Source organism: Saccoglossus kowalevskii, chromosome 9, assembly GCF_978046115.1.
Source record: "Saccoglossus kowalevskii chromosome 9, keSacKowa6.1, whole genome shotgun sequence".
Taxonomy (NCBI): Eukaryota; Metazoa; Hemichordata; class Enteropneusta; family Harrimaniidae; genus Saccoglossus; species Saccoglossus kowalevskii.
Genome location: NC_140649.1, coordinates 13,731,298 through 13,752,487, shown reverse-complemented (window position 1 = coordinate 13,752,487; position 21,190 = coordinate 13,731,298). Strand labels below are relative to the sequence as shown.

The 21,190-nt window shown below is 36.0% G+C and overlaps 2 protein-coding genes across 2 annotated transcripts; one reads left to right on the top strand and one right to left on the bottom strand.

Moving 5' to 3' along the window:
• Window positions 1-30: 30 nt before the first annotated feature.
• Window positions 31-1,710, bottom strand: LOC146738351 (uncharacterized). Its single transcript, XM_085503947.1, has 5 exons — window positions 1,669-1,710; window positions 1,108-1,240; window positions 812-1,007; window positions 203-486; window positions 31-48 (listed from the first exon to the last, which is right to left on the bottom strand). Exons 2-5 carry the CDS (start codon window positions 1,234-1,236, stop codon window positions 31-33), a joined length of 627 nt encoding a protein of 208 aa, XP_085360073.1. The 5' UTR covers window positions 1,237-1,240; window positions 1,669-1,710.
• Window positions 1,711-1,780: 70 nt separating this feature from the next.
• Window positions 1,781-19,035, top strand: LOC100370282 (glutathione S-transferase alpha-4-like). Its single transcript, XM_085503745.1, has 6 exons — window positions 1,781-1,928; window positions 17,286-17,337; window positions 17,553-17,685; window positions 18,207-18,342; window positions 18,536-18,667; window positions 18,862-19,035. The coding sequence occupies exons 1-6, from the start codon at window positions 1,848-1,850 to the stop codon at window positions 18,982-18,984; spliced, it is 657 nt and encodes a 218-aa protein (XP_085359871.1). The 5' UTR covers window positions 1,781-1,847; the 3' UTR covers window positions 18,985-19,035.
• The last annotated feature ends 2,155 nt before the right edge of the window (window positions 19,036-21,190 follow it).

Here is a 21,190-nt window from a genome sequence, read left to right as displayed (position 1 = left end):
GTGGCATTCTGGTTCTATCTGAATTTTCTCTTAGTTGCAGAGACTGCGCTAAATAGAGAAATGTATATTCCTGCTTCTGATTATGCAACCCTGAAATACCATTCATCAGTAGGGAAAGAAAACTATCAGGTACAAACTGTGAAGGTACCTCAGGAAATTTAACCATCATGCAGAGTCTGAAGATCTGTGATAGCAAGCTTACTCTCTGTCGTTGACTCAACATTGAGAATTTGCCAAGTGTATTTTCAAAATACTCCCCAGACGTTGATGGTGTTGATGATTTACCCGTTAGGCTGAAATTAGCCATAGGTGAACTAACATCTACTGATATTTTGTTTAAAGGAGTACGGGTAGATTGAATAATGGAGTCATCGCAGAAGAATTCAAAACTGTCATTATAGTTGATATTAAAAAACTCTTCCGCCTCTGACACACTTGCAAATCTTGTCCTGAGATGTTTAGTGCACCGACTCCTACAAGCCTGCCCTGTTAATAAATTAAAAAGTCAGGCAGTGTGAACTTCAAATACTGAAAGAATTACCATTAAAAAAAATACATAAAATTTAGCTATATTCACAATTTATACATGAACACATTTATATAGCAACATTATATAATAAACAATGATCATCATCATAAGTGATAGGTGTGTAGATGGCAGTATATTAAATTCAATTAATATTATCTTACGCACTAGCAATATAGCATCAGCATTTTATTGTTAATTACCAGTATATCCAGTGATCAGATAAACATTAAACAATGCTTGTCTAAAGTAAGAAGAAATATACATAAAATTTACAAAACTTACACTCCCGTTTCTCTTCTTTTGATACACTAGCTACAGCATCAGCACATTTACTCCAAAAGTATTCATCCTTTGTGGCAGGCCACGGACTTGTGTTTTTACCATCAATGCAAGAGTACAATGCAATAAACTGTACCAATGCTGATTCTTCACCATATGTCCATTTTCTTGACTTGCCAGCACATGGTACATTGCTTTTCTAAACATGTAAACGAGCAATGATGTAATAACGTTTTATGTAGAGAAGCTTATAAGTAATAGGGAATCAATAATACAATTTTAATTAAAAACTAATTTACCTTTTGATAATCAAACAACACTTTCCTACTCCGAGGAGGTTTAACACTACTTTCAGGTAGGTGTACTGACACCTTGCTTCTTTTTAACTGTCCAGGCGTCGGCGTGTTAGACTCACGCGGTCTCGACATGATTCTATAAAAAAAAATGATCATTTATAATTAATTTGTCGGAGCTCCCTGGTCGGAGCTATCTCTTATCTTGCGTGCAGTTCAAGGTTGTAATGTCCTCCAGCAATAGGCCTCAAAGAATGGGCGTAAACACCAAATTAAAAAGGGGCGCCTTCGGGGGCCTTCGCATTTTTGCACAGCAAGTATACTAAAGAAAACAGAAATGTCAAAAAATAACATGAAAAGCGGTTTTTTTTCGTAAACGGCGATTAAACAAACGGTAGTGATTTGGTAAATACTGCCATTCGCGTGGAATGGCTATTTACATTTTGAAAATGCCATCGACAAAAAAACGCAGTTATGAAAGTATTAAACTAGTTTCACATCGGTATGCGGAGGCTAGCTATATATTCTTCCAGAAATTATACGAAAAAAGATGATGAAAAGGTTTACCTTTACAGTAGCACCGAATGAACGGACTTAATCCTCTCGTGACAAAACTCTGCTCGAGGCCGCCATTGTACACGCAAAGTAGGAAGTAAACCGGAAGTGACGTCGTGACCCACGCCACCTTATTTGCCTCATTTGCATTCTGCATTTCATATCTCCGACAACTCCTGGCGTTCACCGAAATGAAGGCACATTTAATCTACTTTGATGGGCGGGGATTAGCGGAATCAATAAGGCTGATTTTAGCCACCGTTGGAATCGAAGTAAGTCAGTGTCAAATGTGTAAGTCAAATGTCAGTGTATATAGTATATCTCTTTTCGTTTGTACAGTACAACGTAGGGTAAATCTCGTGTACAGTACGGAGTACGGTAAATCTCTTTTTGTACACGCAGTTTACAGTTAATTTCTTGTATACACACAGTAAATCTCTTGCACAGTATAGCGTACGGCGGGCGCGGTTTATTTCGTTTTGTCACATATTTCGGCACAGTTCTAGAAGCCGTACCTACACACGAATTGGTGACATGACAAAATACATGATCTTCAATCGGGGTCGTTTCCTCGGTATATACGAATTGGTACAAGATAAGATACGATAAGATAATTCTTTATTACAGCCTTATAGAATAAATTACATGTCTATTTTAGTTTATAAAATGTAATTAAGATACTTACACATAAGGTAAAACAAATCACGTGACAATATAATGATAATAACGGTAATACATCTTAGCTTAACAGTTGAACAGAACAATCATATAGTCAGTCGGGTCACGCCAAGGGTAACGCACTTGTTGCAAAATGGCCGTGTGGTTGAAACTGGGTCATGGCGTGACGGGTGAGGAAGACATCATTAAACACTCACAAAATCACAATAAAACGAGGAAGTGGTTGCATATTACGGCGTAGCCAACATGGGAAATAAAAAAACGCACAATACAAACGACACGGGTTCAAATCACACTAGATACACACTCACCAGAACCGAAGCAATCAGAAACCAACAATCGTTTTGGCTTTCCCGTTAAACTCATCGGAACATTGAAGTAGTTAGAAAAATGAACACCACTCAACTACCAATTGCAACGTCGTGGCGTGGTACACAAACGTGCCATCAAGATAAAACAAAATTAGCTTAAAACGACAGGGGGTTCGTATCCCGCTCGGAGCAACCGTAAAAACGTAAATCAAATAAACTGAAATCCCTCAAACCGTAACAAGTGAACAAAAAAACGTCACGAAAAAATAATAAACCTTACGAAATTTTACCATGCAAAACTGAATGAATAAATAATAATAACAACTTGCGTCAAGGTAGTTTTGTTAAAGTGTCAATGGCGTTCCCTGTATTACGAAAACAATTCAGGAAATAGACCAATATCTTCTGTGGTGTTGTGGAATTTATACTGTGTCTGCGGAATTGTTAGCAGTTAACATATTGTTAGAAAGTTTCACAAATAAATCAAATATCCAATGATACCAGTATATTATTTTAAAAACTTGCAATTGTGTGAATTAATCAAACACGAGTTGTTTACAACAAATTATGTCTCAAATATTTGTGGACACATTTATTCTCTCAATTCTCTCAACCTTGTAGAGGTGGAAATTAATTAAACGACAGGTATTTACTCACAGTTATATGGTCAATATTTGTCCATACATTCATTCTCTAAATTTAAGAACTTGTAATTGTTGGAATTAAACGCGAGTTGCTCCGGACAGTATACCAGTAGTTGAACACATTGTGCAAGTATCCTAATTGCCAATAACAATGTCTACAAAGGAAGCAAAGAAAAGAGGCAAAAAGCCAGCTAAATGAAAGGGCAAAAAACATAAGGTGGTCAATGAACCCATTTACTTGTGTGTAATTTGCACAACAGAGTGCCTTGAAACACCATACATTGAAACAAATGAACAGTATCATGTGTGATAAATGCAACATGTGGTGTCACTGGGGATGTGTGAACATTAAAGGGGAGGGTGATGAAGAACTTGGAGAGGAAAAGTGGTATTGTCCTAACTGCAGAAAATAATTTTAGATTACAGTGCTGACTACCAGTGCAATCCTACACAACATTTATTCGGTTAAATGCAAATGTTAACTTGATTATTTTTTTAAAACTGGTTTCAGTATTTATCAAATGCAGATGACTCAACACTCGGATAAAATGACAACAACAAAAAATAAATCACAAATGATGCAACATGATGCCCTTTAACATTTATAAAATAGACACCATGGTGGTCAGCATTGTACAAGACGTGTTTCTATATTTATTAATATGAAGTAGAAGTGGCATGTGTACTATACAATATGTGTGTGGAATATTATTGTAGAATTTGAATTAAAGTATGGACATTTATGAAATAGTATATTTTTTTTTTATTTTTGAGTTTTTGCAGTTACCCTGTCTGTATGTGTGTGTGTGTGTGTATGTCCGTTCCACTGATATCTCAAGAACCAAATGTTGGTTTTTAATGAAACTTGGTGTATAGATGCTCTGGGCTAATCCGCAGATTTGGTTTTGGTTGAAATCCATACATATTAATTACCAGATTTGCTAATTTTTAACTATTCCACTGTTATCTATAGAGCCATTCATTAGATTTTGATAAAACTTGGTACATAGATGCTCTGGACTAATGCACAGATGTGATTAGTTTTGGGTTAAAATTCATGCATATAATTAACCTAATTTTTATAATGATTAGATTTTCGGCTTTTCCACTTGAAAATACATAGGAAGATGCACATACAGATATGTGAAATATTAATTACCTAATTTGCATAATTAATCAATTTTCAGGTTTTGATATTTCAAGTACTATTACTTTATTACTTTTCAATGAAACTTGGTAAGAATGTGTGTATATTAATCAATTAATTTACATAATTAGTTAATTTTTAGATTTTACACTGATGCTCCAGAACAATGCACATACCCACTCAGTTTGAGTTAAAATCAGATCATATTAATTATCTAATTTGCATAATAAATCATAATTTTGGGTTCAATTTCAATGAAACTTCGTACATAGATGGTCTGTGACAGTACTTATCTTGGTTCATATGTACTCTAACACAATGTGATATTCAAATTAGTTTTAGGTTTATATACATCTATAACAATTACCTAATTGGCATAATAATTTACTTTTCAGTTTTCCACTAATTTAGTTAGGATTAATCATCACATTGTAATGAAACTTTGTACATGAGCACCCTGAAACAATATGCAGACATAAATCTATGGATAAGTGCTTAATTTGTATAATAATTAATTTGGTTCAATGAGGTAATCCACATACATGATTAGTTTAATGTTGATAACCATACACATTGCATATTTATTATTAGCCCATTTCTGACATCAGAAAAATCAGATTTAAATTTAATTCATCGCAGAGGTGTTATGGAACTAATTAGACTAAAAACCATGTATGAAAAATTAGACTACCCCCCCCCCCCCGGTAAATACCATGAATGAAAAATCAAATGTATTTTCTGTATGTATTGGGCCATTCCAGTTTATATCTGCACCCCCTGTTGATGAGCTTGTGTGTTTACTTCATACAGGGTATAATTTCCATGGGTGTATAAGTCATACAAAGTTTTATTTCCGAATCTCCATTCACCATACAGTAATAGAAATCCAAAACTATAGTTCCTACTTATCGTGTTGATGAATTCCATTGTGCCACCATACAGAGTAGGATTTCCAAATATAACTCTCATCATATGCTAATTTACGAAGTTCAAAAATTTATTTGTGCCACCATCCTTATCTGATTTCAGTAATAACTATTTCATACTGGCCCTTTTTTACGATATACAGTCAGAATTCCAAGTTTTTTTTAATCACACTGTTTGAAATCCAACCTCATCAATCGATATATGGCGAGATACACTAGGCCATATTTTATTTAGTAGCCATAACTGCCTGGATTTCCAGGATTTTGTTTCCATACTCGTCTGGATTTCTAGATTCTGTTTCACTATTGGAATTCTGGGATATTTTCCCCATCATACAGTGCTGGAAATCCGACCACATCAACAGGGGGTGCAGATATAAACTTGAATGACCCATTATAAATTTTGATGATGTGAATCACATTTTTTTCATGTTATGCATCTCAAATAGCAAAAACTAGTTAACAAGCTTCTTGTTTGAAAAGAAAACCTTAATTTGGTTTTAATGTGTCTCCAATACATGGGCGTTCTTTCTAAGCTTTCTTTGATATTGTCTTTCAAAATCCTATTGATTTAAACACTTCATTCATAAACCGCCAGAATACATATTTATTTCATGGAGTAACATATGTTAACGTTACTTGTGGTAAATTAACATGATCATCAAACTGAAGATCCACATTGCATTTAAATTAAAATGTTCATATTTATTAGTATATATATTCATAACTATACACTGTATAAGATAGTTTATAAATAAATAAACGCTGCTCGGACTGATAAGTATGATATATTGAAGATAATATTTGGTAATCGTAGTCCTAAATAACTATTTTAGCTATTTTTAATAGTTATTTAGGACTACGATTACCAAATATTATCTTTACTGTATAAGATACAGTATTTGATATGCCTGTGTGTTATCACAAACATGTAATGTCAATGAACCAAGTTTGTCAGAAAAATATTTTAAAAACATTGTTTATATTATTCTTTATATAGACGTATTTATCAGGTTTGATCACAAAACTATCATATTTTATGCAAATACACAGAAATTACAATATAAGAAAGCTGAAGCATTGATGGAACTTCATGAAACATGATAAGTTATCCAGATATCTGCAAAAACTGAAAGTTGCACATTATCCTATCAGTCCTGCAAGAAAATAACTCAACCTGGTTCATTTGATTAATGAATCAAGGAGGTTGCTTTCTTACAGGAGAGGGCCTATCACTTTTACCCAAGTTGTGAATATTGATGATACTAAACCTTCTGATAAATTGAATGTTCATCCAAGTTTCAATTTCATCAAAATGATAAGCAATTCTTCTTTTATTCCCACCTTTCGTCCAGGTCCTCGCTTCATAGGTGGTGACTCTTGTTTTTTGAGATTTTGATGTCTTTGTGCCTTTCCAATACATCATTTTAGCAACCTTTAGTTTCAAGTATTCAAATAATAGATTACATATTTTAATAGTTGTTATTCCAGTGTAGAAAAGACAAGTCTTGTCATCAGTTATAATTCCATCAAATTGTAGTTTAGGCTTTGGAGGTTTTTCAGAAAGTTGTTTTATCAGTTTGTCTTTTTTTTATTTCAATGTCTTTCATGTCGAACCTTTGACAATGTTCACCTGAACAATCACACTGCAGTGGCTCTCTGTAGTTATGTATCCATTCAGGTATGTTTGTATCATCAGAAGGGCCAGCAATTGTAGGGCATGTTATTAGTCCCTGTGCGTCCGTGCGTCCGTCCGGAGTCGTATCTCAGAATCCCTTGGACTGATTCCGTTCATTCTTTGCATGTGCCTATTACTTTATGTGGGACATATGCACATGCAGTGGTTTAGCGATTGAATTCAAAATGGCCGACTGGCAGCCATCTTGTTTTTTGAAAATGTTGTATTTTGGACATGCTTTGTCTGTTTTCATTCAAACTTGGTACATAGATTATACATGTTATGATACATGTCCATGACGATTTATTTCACAATTGGATCAAAGATGGCCGACTGGCAGCCATCTTGTTTTTTGAAAATGTCGTATTTTAGACATGCTTTGTCAGTATTCATTCACATTTAATACATAGATCATGCATGTTACGATACATGTCCCCGACCGACGTCAGTTCCTGAGTCTGTCCGCCCGTCCGTCAGTATGTCCGTCCGTCTGTGCGTCAGTCTGTCCAGAGTCATATTTCAGAATCCTGTTGCCCGATTCTGTTCATTCTTAGCATGTGTCTAGTACCTTATGTGGGACTTATGCACATGCAGTGGTTTAGCGATTCGATTCAAAATGGCCGACTGGCAGCCATCTTGTTTTTTGAAAATGTTGTATTTTGGACATGCTTTGTTAGTTGTCATTCAAACTTGGTACATAGATTATACATGTTAGGATACATGTCCATGACGATTTGTTTCACAATTGGATAAAAAATGGTTGACTTGCAGGCATCTTGTTTTTTTATTTTTATGTGGTATCTTGGACGTGCTCTGTCAGTTTTCATTCAAATTTGGCACATGCATGTACTTTATACATGTTAGGATGCATGTCCATGACAATTTGTTTCAAAATCTGGTCAAGAATGGCCGATTGACAGCCATCTGACTTTTTGGCCTTACTACTATATTTCCACAATTTATGTACCATTTTCATTTGTATTTGGCACATACATCATACATATCAGTGTGTTTCATAATCAGATCAAAGATGGCCGAATAACGGCTGTTTTTATTTTTGGCCATATTACTACTACACGGAACACGTGTTTTGATGTAAATAAACATTCTGTTGTCTACGCCACTTGGAACTGAAGTTTCAAGGACATGCTCGTGACAACCCATCCCCTTTAATATGACGAGCACAAAGAAAACTTTCAAAAATTTAACGGGGACTGTGTCATTTTTAATGACTTGTTGATGGTGTATCTGACAGTTCAGTATTGTCTGTATTTGATGAATATGTGAATGTTACTTTCTGTCTGTTTCGTATTGGTTCAAGTGCATGTTTATAGAGTTTTCTTCTGGGTGCTTTTACTTTAGACAACGATCTTCCAAGAGGCAAAGTAGGATATGGGTGTTCTGTTGTTGGTTTACCATCAATGAAGTGCTCAGAACAAACATGATCATATTTGGTAGCCTCCCAGTTCTTTTTTTTGGTTAATTTGTCTGTTCTGTACATTATCCTGCACCACTCTTTGTACATTTCATGATTATTCAGCTTTGATGGGAAGGGGTATAAGTAAAAAGGAGGGTCGCAAATACATGCTCCTACACCATGAAGGGACCTGTGTTGATAACATAATTCTGTTCTTCATTTGTTGATCCTATAGGTGCTGTTGTGGCACAAATAATATTTGGCATTGTAGAATGTTTATCTGGAGGAAAAAGCACATGGAATTATTTTAGTGTATACTTTTACAAGACGCAAGTTGTTATATTTATTTCAAATAAATATTCATATAGTATATGTATCAAACAGTAGCTAAGACTAATTATATTGACACTAAAACACTACATAACCATTGACCAGTTGCGTCAAAAGACAATGCATTTAATTTGCATGCTGTTTGGAGTAGTTGCAGACAACAGAGCGTCTTGAATAAACTAATGGCATGATGTACACCATCTTGTTTTTCTGAAACCCTCGTAGTTTCCGTAGTTTGTTTGGTCACAGTTCCAATTAGGGATTGTGGTTTGGGCGACTTATTGTTACGTGGCACATTTTGTGAAAATCTCACTTCCTCTGGCACCACTTGATTTGTGCTAAAAATCATCAAAATCAAGCATATCTCGGCTGTTTACAGATGGATTCTGTTCAAACTTGGTATATACATTAGACATTATAGGACCTTGATGCACATTATTTTGCTTTGCAATCTAATTCAAGATGGCCGAATGGCGGCCATTTTTGTGCTAAAATACCAAAAAAATCAACCATTTCTCGGCTCTTTACGGATGGATTTTGTTTAAACTTGGTATATACATCAGACATTATAGGACCTGGATGCACATTATTTTGTTTTGCGGTCTAATTCAAGATGGCCGAATGGCGGCCAGTTTTGTGTTAAAATACACAAAAAATCAATCATTTCTCTGCTATTTACAGATGGATTTTGTGTGGGGTATAGGATCTTTTACCGAATCAGATAACAAGTCAGTTACTTCGAGTTGAAAAGCACGACTACTTTATTCCGTGATCTAAACACTACTGCCTCGTGTTCGCCTTGACTCACACATGTGACAAGTTTACAATCTGGCGGGCAATCTCAAGTTACATTAACGTAATAGGCTATAAATTATAGTGACGTAATGTAAGATAAAGAATATCATACGGTATCCCAAAATATGTTAAACACAGAAATCTGTTCAAGTCTTGTATTTTGCAGCGGGCTATAGCTGCTGCATTTCGCGTTGATCTTTGTAGAGTCGTGCCACGCTGTTTATGTGTTACGTCCATGTGAGTGTCATTATTGAGAACTTCGGTAGGCGTGATGTTTACATTCACTTCTAGTGGGTATAACTTAGTAACCGGGCGACTAGTAAGTCCGTTAGCGGTTCTAATATGTGCAGAACGAATTATACCATCATTTCCGCGATTGAGCTTGAGTACTGTAGCTAATTTCCAATTAACGTGTTTATCAGTGTCGTGATGCACAAGCACGACATCGCCAACTTTGATAACATTTTCCGTTTTTCCCGATATCTTCTGATTTTCGCGTAACGCGGTTAGGTATTCAGAGGCCCATCTTCGCCAGAATCGCGCGTGTAGTCTCGGCAGATAAGCGTATCTTTTGTTGAGATCGTTGTGATTACCGAAAGTTGGGTCGACGAGTTCATCTTCGTCGGCGGGAATATGGGGAAGCGACGTAAGTGGGCGGCCGTGTAACAAATGTGATGGAGATAGCGGCGCGTTATCTTCCAAGTCGGATGAAACGTATGTCAGTGGTCGGTCGTTCAGAACATTTTCTACTTCCGTTAATAATGTGCGTAGTTCGTCAAACGTTATGTAAGAGCGACCGAGGACCTTCTTGATTGCGTTCTTTGTAATTCCAATAAGTCGTTCCCAAAATCCCCCGAACCACGGTGTACGTTTGGGAATAAACTTCCATGTTGCACGTGTGTTTGTCAGATAGGTTTTAATCTCAGGCGAGTCGAACAGAATGCGCAACTCGTCGGCTGCGGATAAATTCGTAGATGCATTATCTGACACCATCGTGGTAGGCAATGATCGCCTTGCAGCAAATCGTCGAAAGGCGTTCAAGAAAGTTCGAGTAGTCAGATCAGGAACTAACTCTAAATGCACGGCACACGTAAATAGGCAATCGTAAGCTTTGGATTCTCTGTTGTTTGTAGGCGATTTTACATATAGGGCACCGGTGAAATCAACTCCCGTTATAGTGAATGGTGGAGTTATATTGACGCGAAACGACTGAAGTGCTGCTGTGGTCGGATTCGGATAGTTTTCCATTGGCTTTTCGGCAAGTAACACACGCGTGTAATAATCTCTTCACCGTTCTACGAATTTTCACAATCCAGAAACGTAGCCTTAAATGGGTGACAGTCGACTGTACTCCACCGTGAAGTACTTGAGAGTGTGCGTTTATTATAACGAGCTCAGTAAATCGTTGATGGGGTGCTAGAAGAATTGAAAAGCGAGTAGCATAGTCCAGAGGAGCATTATGCAATCTCCCACCACAATGCAGTATATTATCCTCATCTAGAAAGAGACCGAGCTGTCTACAAAGTGTACTCTTCCTTCTCCCGGACTTAAGCGTGTTTATATCGTCTTGATATACCTGCATTTAAATGTCCGTTATCCATTTATTTTCAGCGTGTTTTATTTCGCCCACGGAAATAGGTTCAATTTTTCGCGATTCACTCTTTCGTTTCAAATTTGAAATGAGCCGTATCACAAGAGCAGAAATACGTAGTAATTTAGTAAGCGTACTAAACCTTTCTGCGTCAATTACGTGATGTATTCCAAGTTTTCGGTCGATGGGTTTCGTTTTGGTAGCCGGAATTCGAAGTTTATCATGTCCGATTTCAGGGTCAGGGATTGCGGCGGCCACATGATACGCGGTACTATCAAATAATTTGCAGACAGGCCAATCACCGAGTTTTAATCAAGTCGGTCCAAGCCACCAAATGTCGGACTTCATCAAACTTTCAGCTGAAATGCCACGTGTGATAAGATCAGTGGGGTTTTCGTTAATCGGACAATACTTTACATCGCAAGGAAATTCATTAATTTCTTTAATTCGATTAGCAACAAATCTTGGCAACCTTTTCTCACTTCTTATCCAATGAATAACTATATGGATGTCAGACCATAAGACGTGTTTCGTGATGTTAATCTTATCCTTCAAAGCATGAGAGACGAATCGAATAAGCCTGGAACCTATTAATGCTGCCATACGTTCAAGGCGTGGTAGTTTCATTTCTTTGAGTGGCGCAACACGTGTCTTAGAAATAACTAACGAGGTCTGTCGATCTTGACGTAGATACACGGCAGCACCGTATGCTTTAGGACTAGCATCAACAAACACGTGGAGTTTGTGGACATCAGTAGACTTAGTGTGATCAGTGAAGTATTTCCTGTTTATCATAATGTCTGTACTGGCTACAACATCTGATATTATCTCCTCCCATTTTTTTGTTTGTATATCGGCAAGCGGTTCATCCCACTCAGGCTTTCCTACCAGAGATGTTGAATAAATATCTTAGCTTTTATGAGCACTGGTGTCAGGTATCCCAACGGGTCAAACAAACTTGAGACGACCTTAGTAACATAGCGTTTAGTGACTCTGTGGTCCGGATTATGTCCAGTGAGTTTCTTAATAGAAAATACATCGGAGTCAGTTTGCCAGCGAATACCGAGAATACCAAGGTTGGTGTTCATTTCTAGGGCGTTGTCTTTCTCAGCAAGTGCGCGTATTTCTTTACAGTTTGATGACCAAGAGCGTAGATTGAAACCAGATGATTTCATCAGAGCGTTAGCATCATGATAGTATTTCTCCGCTTCTGTTACGTTTTTAGTCCCAGAAACAACGTTATCTACGTAGATATTATCTTTCAAATCAGCGGAAGTAGGAGTCGTATTGTTGGCTTCTAAATGAATTTTCAATACCGCATTCAAAATAAATGGTGAACAAACTGCCCCGAAAAGTACCGATTTAAATTGAAACACCCGGAATGTACTTTCAGGGTTGGTAGGGTCCGTTAACCACAAGAATTTCGTGAATTAAGAAAGGCCTTCTCGATATCGCTGGAGATCGCAAAATCATTAATTCGGAACCGGAGCAGAATGGCTGTTAAACTGTTCAATAGCAGATGCCCAGTTTGTAGACAATAATTTAAGCTGGGATAATCGTTTGACTGTTTACAGCTACAGTCGTAAACTACACATATCGGCGTTGTAGGTGAATCCTTTTTTACCGGGTGATGAGGTAGATAATGACCACGATTAGCATCATCATCCACGACTTCTTCAATAAAATCACGTGCCAATTAATCGTTGATTATTTTGTCGTATGTTTGCAGTAAATCCGGTGTTAATCTACGTACCATGGAGCGAGTACGTTTATCACTAATTCGATAATTTGTTGGCAGTGGTGCGTGGTCCGATTTCCACGGGAGTCTGGCGATATATTTCCCATTCTCACTTCGTAAATGCGCATCACGGTACGATTCAAAATCATTTTCTTTAAGGCATTTCTCACTTGCGTCATCCTTAATACCGATTGTCTCCCGTTTCCATTCATTCTGAAGTTTTGTTTCTTCCTCTCGTGTAGTTGTAGCAATATGCAAAATAGTAGTATTGATATTTGAACTTTTCTTACCAGATGGTCCCGAAAGCAAATATCCAAACTTAGACCAAACAGCTGTAGGTCCCGGTCCCCTGATGACGTGGTCTTCGATAAAATCCCAATAATGATCAGCTCCAATTAACACAGACATTTGGAATGAATCAGCTTTGAAGACCGGGTGCGCCAGTTTTAGTCCACGTAAATGAGGCAAGTTTACGAGCGAGTGTGTTATCAGATTCGACAGAGGCACACATATTTCAGGAACTATAAGAGCACTAATGGTGCGAACTCCAAAGAGTGTTTGGATTTGAAAAGTTCCCACATCAAATGATCTAACATTCGAGTCAGTGTCTCCAAACGTTGCAAGTTGTATCATCTCTGAGGCGACGGGTTTCATATTCAGTTTCTCAGCGGTTTCCCGGTGACAAATGACCGGGTTGCGCCTTCATCAAATAGTATAGTCGCGTTTAATATGTCTGTATTCACGGAAATAGGTGCTACGGCAGTTTTTAATAAGACTGGCTCAGCGCGCGGAACATCTTTCGTTTTTTCAAAGTTCACGTGTGTCGGAGTAGGAGGTTGATTTTGCACAGCAGCGGGTTGGGTTTTGCCTGGTGTCCAATTGTTAGTATTGCAAAGCGAAGTATGGTGTTTACGTGAACATATCAAACATCTACCCCTCGATCGACATTCAGAAACGCGATGCTTCCCAAGGCAATTGAAACAAAGTCCATCACGTTTGACTGTTTCAAGTCGTTTGTTTTTATCCGTAACTACAATGCAATCGTTATGGTAATGCAGTCCTTTACAGTAGGCACAATTTCTCGGTTTACTCGGGCGCTGTGATTGACGCGTGAATGGCTTAACGTTTGTCTTGGTACCCGTGTAGAATGCGGCGGTGCTTACAAGTGGAAATGCATCCTGGTTTTCGTCGATCGCGTACCCGGCTTGTATTGCTACGATTTCTTTTAACAAAGCTGTGCGTAGGTCGGGAAGTGTCCATTCATTATCGCCATGGTCCCGTGCCATCTGTTTCCGAACGTTCCCAGGAAGTTTTTCCATAATGAGTGGCGTAAGCAAATCACCATAGGAGTTCTCCGTTTTCCCTAACTCTTTCAGTCCGCGTATGCTACTTTCTAAATTGTCGTAAAAGGTACGAAGACTATCTCGGGTATTTATCGGTTTTGGTAACTCGCACAATGACTTCATATACGCAGAGGTAATTTTGTGTTCTTGGCCGTATCGTTTACGTAAAAGTTCGAGTGCATGCGTATAATTATCATTACTTAACTGTAATCCTTCAATTGTTAGTGCGGCGTCACCGGACAGTTTGGCGTGAAGATATTGGAAATTCTGAACCACACCAAGGTGTATATTGTTGTCTACAGCGGCGATAAAAGCGTCTTCAAAACTCGAGTTTCGGTAGGTTAACGGATGAAGAATTTGATGTCACGGCAACACTTGAGTATTTCATTGGCGGGCGATATCTGGCGTATTTCTCTCGATGAATCTTCAAATTTGGATTTCTTGGCAAATATATCGTGGGTATAATCTCCAGTTTCAGCTATTACCGCATGTATTTCGCTTCTATATGCTTTATCGGCAATCAGGGCGTCGAGTTTATCGTGTCAAACTTTTCATGAATTCATTCTTTTAGCATGATGAGTTCTTCGAACTGATTGGGGTCTTCGGCGTTGAACGTAGTCATAATATTTTGAGCTCGGGCGAGCAGTATCGTCATCCTTCCGTGATGAGCAGTCCGTGCATCCATCGTAATTGTCTGCTGAATAACTTGTTCTTTTGAATCGGTCATCCTGGTCTCGGCACCGAATCAGATAACAAGTCAGTTACTTCGAGTTGAGAAGCACGATTACTTTATTCCGTGGTCTAAACACTACTGCCTCGTGTTCGCCTTGGCTCACACATGTGACAAGTTTACAATCTGGCGGGCAATCTCAAGTTACATTAACGTAATAGGCTATAAATTATAGTGACGTAATGTAAGATAAAGAATATCATAAGGTATCCCCAAATATGTTAAACACAGAAATCTGCTCCCAACATTTTGTTCAAACTTGGTATATACATTATACATTAGACAATATGGGACCTTGATGCAAATAATTTTGTTTCTCAGATAAGATTCAAAATGGCCGACTGGCGGCCATTTTGTATTAATGAATGTGGTTCTCGTGCCATATCTCTGATTGCTTTCACTAATTATGTTCAAATTTTAAATATTCATTATACATCATGTCATAGATGGACAGATATATTGGCTTGACGATCCTATTCGATCCTATTTTTGTGCTAAACAATCATCAAATATCAAGCATTTCTGGCATTTATGGATGGATTTTGTTCAAACTTGGTACATATATTATACATTACAGGTTCCTGATGGACATCATTTATTTTCCAGATCGGATTCAAAATGGCTGTCTGGTGGCCATTTTGTTTTAATGAATGGGCTTCTAGACCTATATCTCCGACTTGTTTTGACTGATAATATTTTCAAATTTTAAATATTCATTATACATCATGTCATAGATAAACAGATGTATTGGTTTGACTATCCTTTTCAAAATGGCCGAATGGTGGTCATTTTTGTGCTAAAAAATCATCAAATATCAAGCATCTATGGGTGGATTTCGTTCAAACTTGGTACATACACTAGACATTATGGGTTCCTGATGCTCGTCATTTTATTTTTTAGATTAGATTCAAAATGGTTGACTGGCGGCCATTTTGTTTTAATGATTGGGCTTCTAGAGCCATATCTCTTAAATGCTTTGACTTGTTATATTTAAATTTTATATATTCGTTATACATCATGTTATATATATACATGTATTCAAAATAGCTGATTTTGAATGCTGTTCCAGAGCAATATCTCTCAATATAGACAAGTATTGTTTGACGATCAGATACAAATGTCAATCATTTTAATGTTAAAATATCATATTCCTGACATGGTTATATTCCAGCTATATTACTGTAAACAAAACTATATATCTTAAATTTGATAACTAACGGGGACTGTGCCATGTATGGCTTGTTTATTTTTGCGTTTGATAATTTTTTCGCAAATTACAATTACAATTACTGGTAACAGATGGTTTTCCTTGAAATATTTAAGAGGGTTTTCCCTTTACATTTTGTTTGAAATGTCGATCCTGCTGCAATAGGTACATACATTTCAGGAATGTGTTATTAATGGATTGTCATTTAGTTCCCTCTGATTGGTTTATACTTATGTAGAGGATAAACATGTCATGTCAGCTCGCATGAATGATCAATATAGATCATTCCCAGAAATCACGTTACTATGGCAACCGGATCTAGAACTATGTAGCGACTTGATCATTGTTTCAAGGGCAACCTCTTCTGAAAATGAACATAACTTAATTAGTGATAGGTGAGAAGAGGGTGAAACAAATATATTACTCTATGACATAAAATAATAAAATATTGTAAAAATAAAAAATAAATCATTCCTGAAATTCTTCTTTCTTTGGCAGTAACTACATCTCTACCAAATGAATATATCTCTCCTGAATATTTCATTATAATCCCTCTATTACTTTTTAGTTATAAACGGAAAATCATCCCCAAAATATAAACTGTTTCTATGACAACAGTACCCACATATCTACCAAAATGCAACGAGCAGTCCGTTTCTGTTCCAAGAAACATCTTTCTTGAAAATTGTATGAGACAGTGCATCCATAACATTTCAAATGCAGTCCGGAACATTCCTTCAAAAGGGACTGAACCAACAGAAATCTAACATCACTTAACATTACGAAAAATTAAACATGCTTTCATATGATCTGGTATTATTTTTGGTAAGATGAAAATAACAAAAATTTAGTTGGCACATCATTTGAGTTATTTGTATGTAATTCAGTATACAATACGTGATCAGATGCTTTGAACTTATTAATATGTTTTGTGTTTATCGTGCAATGTGAAACTAAATCTATCCGCTTAAATTTAAGCATCTGAATAAAAAAACGCACTCAGAAAATCAAGTTGAATAATGGTCGTTGATGGCACTTCTGCTATCCATATTGCACGTTGTTTATATTAGTTAATATTGATATTTATTCTACAGTTTGAGGAAACGTATCTTCAGGATGCAGCACACGTGGAAAGATTACGTCAAGGTTTGTGTTCTGTTTATTTCGTTTATTTCCGATTCTCACTTTACATACACCTACTGTTTATCTTATAACTTTGGAACACTCCACTCCTACCAGGATACTCCTGTAAATTGAAATAATTAATTAATTAAGAACTTTATCCTGCATATATGTTACCTTCACACATATATTTGTTTTATTTTTTGGTTCGTTTTGACAATAATATTGTTATTCTTTAGCCGGTGATCTGTTATTCAAGCAAGTGCCAATGTTAGAAATTGACGGCATGAAATTGGTACAAACCAACGCTATTATTCGATATATTGCCAGAAAATACGACATGTATGGTAAAACACTGGAACAGAAAACAAGGTGAGATCAGATATTGTGCTACGTCGTGGATTTGATAACGCTGTCAAACAATGACTGTCAGATAAAGACTTGACATTGTTGTTAGTTGCTAGGGTCATAATGTCCAATCGTTTTCCATGCCCCATAGCAAATGAATGAAATGAAAGCTGTATACATACAACGTCTTGATATAATTTGAATTACAAACAATAAAACATCAAGACAGTTGTCCCATGTCTGCAACTGCTAAGCTGACAGGCTAAACATTTTATTTTAGCAAGTAACCAATGTGCGATGGAGTTTTTTCTATGTATCTATAAATGTTGTCACATCGTTATGCCATAATTATACATGTACCTAGATTGTGCATGTTGGCAGATATTTTGAAAGATAATGTAGTATTTCCTTTGTGTATGTGTTTTTTCGATTCAGATATATATTCCTAATGCACATTTTCATAATTAACCACTGATGTTTGGCAGTAAGATATTTTTAAGTGTTTTGATAGACTTTCAATCAATACAATACTACTTTCTATTTAGGATCGATGTGCTATATGATGGTGCACGTGATTTTATAATGAAGTTTGTGTATATTGGATTTAAAAAAGGCATAGAGGACGATAGCAAGGATGTAAAAGCAAATGCCGTACCCAGATATCTTACAGTGTTTGAAAAGGTCAGTGGGTATCGTTTTTTTTAGATTTTGATTTTGATAGTAGTACTGCTTTTTAGTATGTATGTATGTATGTAACATATATATGAACAACATATGCGAACAATATAATATAGATAGTCGTGTTATTAATCATGAATAACAAATCACCAACATAGTATTATGTACCTACACATACTGATTCGATATTCAACAGGAATTGTCTGAGACTTCATCTGGTTATTTTGTTGGGGATCATCTTTCCATGGCCGATTTGGCTGTTCTGGAATCTTTGCTTTATTGCGATGATTATTTCCCTGCTGTTCTTGAAGATTATCCAAAACTGAAGGTGCGTTTTATAAATAACTACTATGAGTTCGGTATAGATATGGTATTCTTATTAAGTTCACGAGCTATTGGCCATGGCAATGAAACTTGTAGTTGTACTACGTGTAGTAAATCATAGTATACGATAGTTTTGTTTGAAATGTCAAATTATCGTAATAACTGTACATAATTGTTCCTGCATATTACAATTGCCAGGAATTCAAAGACAGACTGTCGTCATTACCACGGATCAAGGCATTCCTGAATGGCCCACAAAGAAAAAAAAAGACAACAGAAGAATTTATTCTGCACTGCAGTAAAGTATGGGGCTGGATTTAAGAATATTAACGTTCATTGTGATACATTGAATAAATCATCTATCATCACTAATCTAAGGCGTTACTCGTGCATTTATTGATTGGCTGCTTAAATGAACATGCGACCATAACTGTAGACAAAGCGTATCGATTGTCGACGATTCACAATTGATGAATGTTAAGTATTATAATGTCAGTATTATGAACCATAAGACTTAATTGATGACACAGATACTATACAGTATGCATAGTACAGTAATACAGCATATCATGTCGATGTGCCAAATTATTCCCAAATTCAGTTGTTAAAGCTGTTAAAGTTGTTAACTTTTTTCGAGTGTCATGTATAGAACATAACGTCTGTGTTTTATGATGATGTATACAAAACACAATCCAAGTCGGTGATACAAATATTTTGTTCCATAGATGTGTTTTATCTTGAGATAAAACATAAAAAGTGTGACTCTCGTCTTGCATGTAATGACGATTTTTACTATTTTAGATTGATATCCTCTTTACCAGATAGCTAAGAATTGTTCGTGTTGCGGATGTCTGCAAGCTACCTTCTTTTTCGTCTTATAGTATTATGTGCTCATCAATATATATATATATATATATATATATATATATATATATACATAATTGCACACTGTATTAAGGTTCGAGCTACTGGACACCATTGGTTTTATTTTATTTTTTTATCTGGAAACAATATGGTCAAGTTCAGGCATAGTGCAGTTATATATATATATATATATGACAATGCATATATATTTCAAATTAATATTTCTGATATTGTTTTCAATCATAGTTGTTTTCTAGGAAACAGTTTGGTTTAGCAGACCAAGGTGATATGTTCGGCTGTCTCAATCTACCATGTGTCTATGGTAAAGTGTACACATATTAGGAAGTGTTTATATCACCTATGAGTTTTTAATCAATTGGGAGAAAATACTGCTTGAACTGTTTACATAACACATCTAATATGTTACACAGAATGTTAAAATAATTGTCGTATGATATTTAAATCTTTTCATGTTTAATTAGACAATATTTTACAATATAACATAACAGTGATTCAATTTCACATAGTCCTGAACAATTTGTCATTCGTTAATATTGTCCTAAACCATGTTTTTGATAATCAAAAAATCAAGAAAACATACCCTGTCCATTCTGTCGTCTCAGTAGTAAATACATTAACTAATTATCGAAGCAACCAACGATAAAATCTTACATAACATAGTATAAACAATTTGTTTCGAAGCACATTAATTAATTAATTTAAAGAATGTCATTCCATTTTATATGTTTCAATTTTTACAAATCCATCACATATCGAAGTTGTTTGGTATATATGCTATAGATATTTTTTTGCGTAATATTTTTGGGAAATAGTGAGAACCACACACTGCTTGTTTCCATACCAATCACATCCGTGCGATTGGATGTGATTGTTTCAAAGGAAATTCTTATCCACTTTAAATGATTACAAATTCTAATGTTTGGTTTTTACATGTTAATATGTTGTATATAATTGTAAGTGTGAGCATAAACTAAAATCATGTGTTGCCATATTATTGATGTCACCGGTGTACTTGTGGAGGGCGCATGACCATTTAATGGTGAAGCATGAAACTTATATCGGTCGCAAGTAGCATTATTTACTAAGAACTATCAGAAGGAAATTCGAGAATATTACATTCGTTGCAATATTCATTAGCAGTTTTATCAGATTAAGATGCCATCGTTTATACGTATTTTCTATCTGGTTGTTGTTATTTACATATAATGGCACATGAGTTCATTACATTCGTTTTTTGCAATTGGATGTGGATCGGATTCATCCTTGTTCAATCACTTGACATGAAAACGAACTTCAGTCCAATTTTGGCGATCAGTAATAAAAATGGGTGACTTGCCATGCCTATACTCAGATACCTATACTCCATAAAACACCAAACAGTGCTGCGGATATAGGATTGAACCATCGGATGATTAAATGTTTTGATTCATTTCAAATTCATGATTTATATAATATAATATGTGTATTATAGTAATAGAAATTTATTCAGATAATTTAGAAATTCCAGGTAATGATTTCACAATTATGTTAAAGTAGTAGTGTATAAGGTAGTCTGAATGTTTGTCTTACATCATGATGGTCATGGTGGAATTGATGACCAGGCAGTCTGTATGCCCTACTCCTTGCTGATATTTCTGACAAG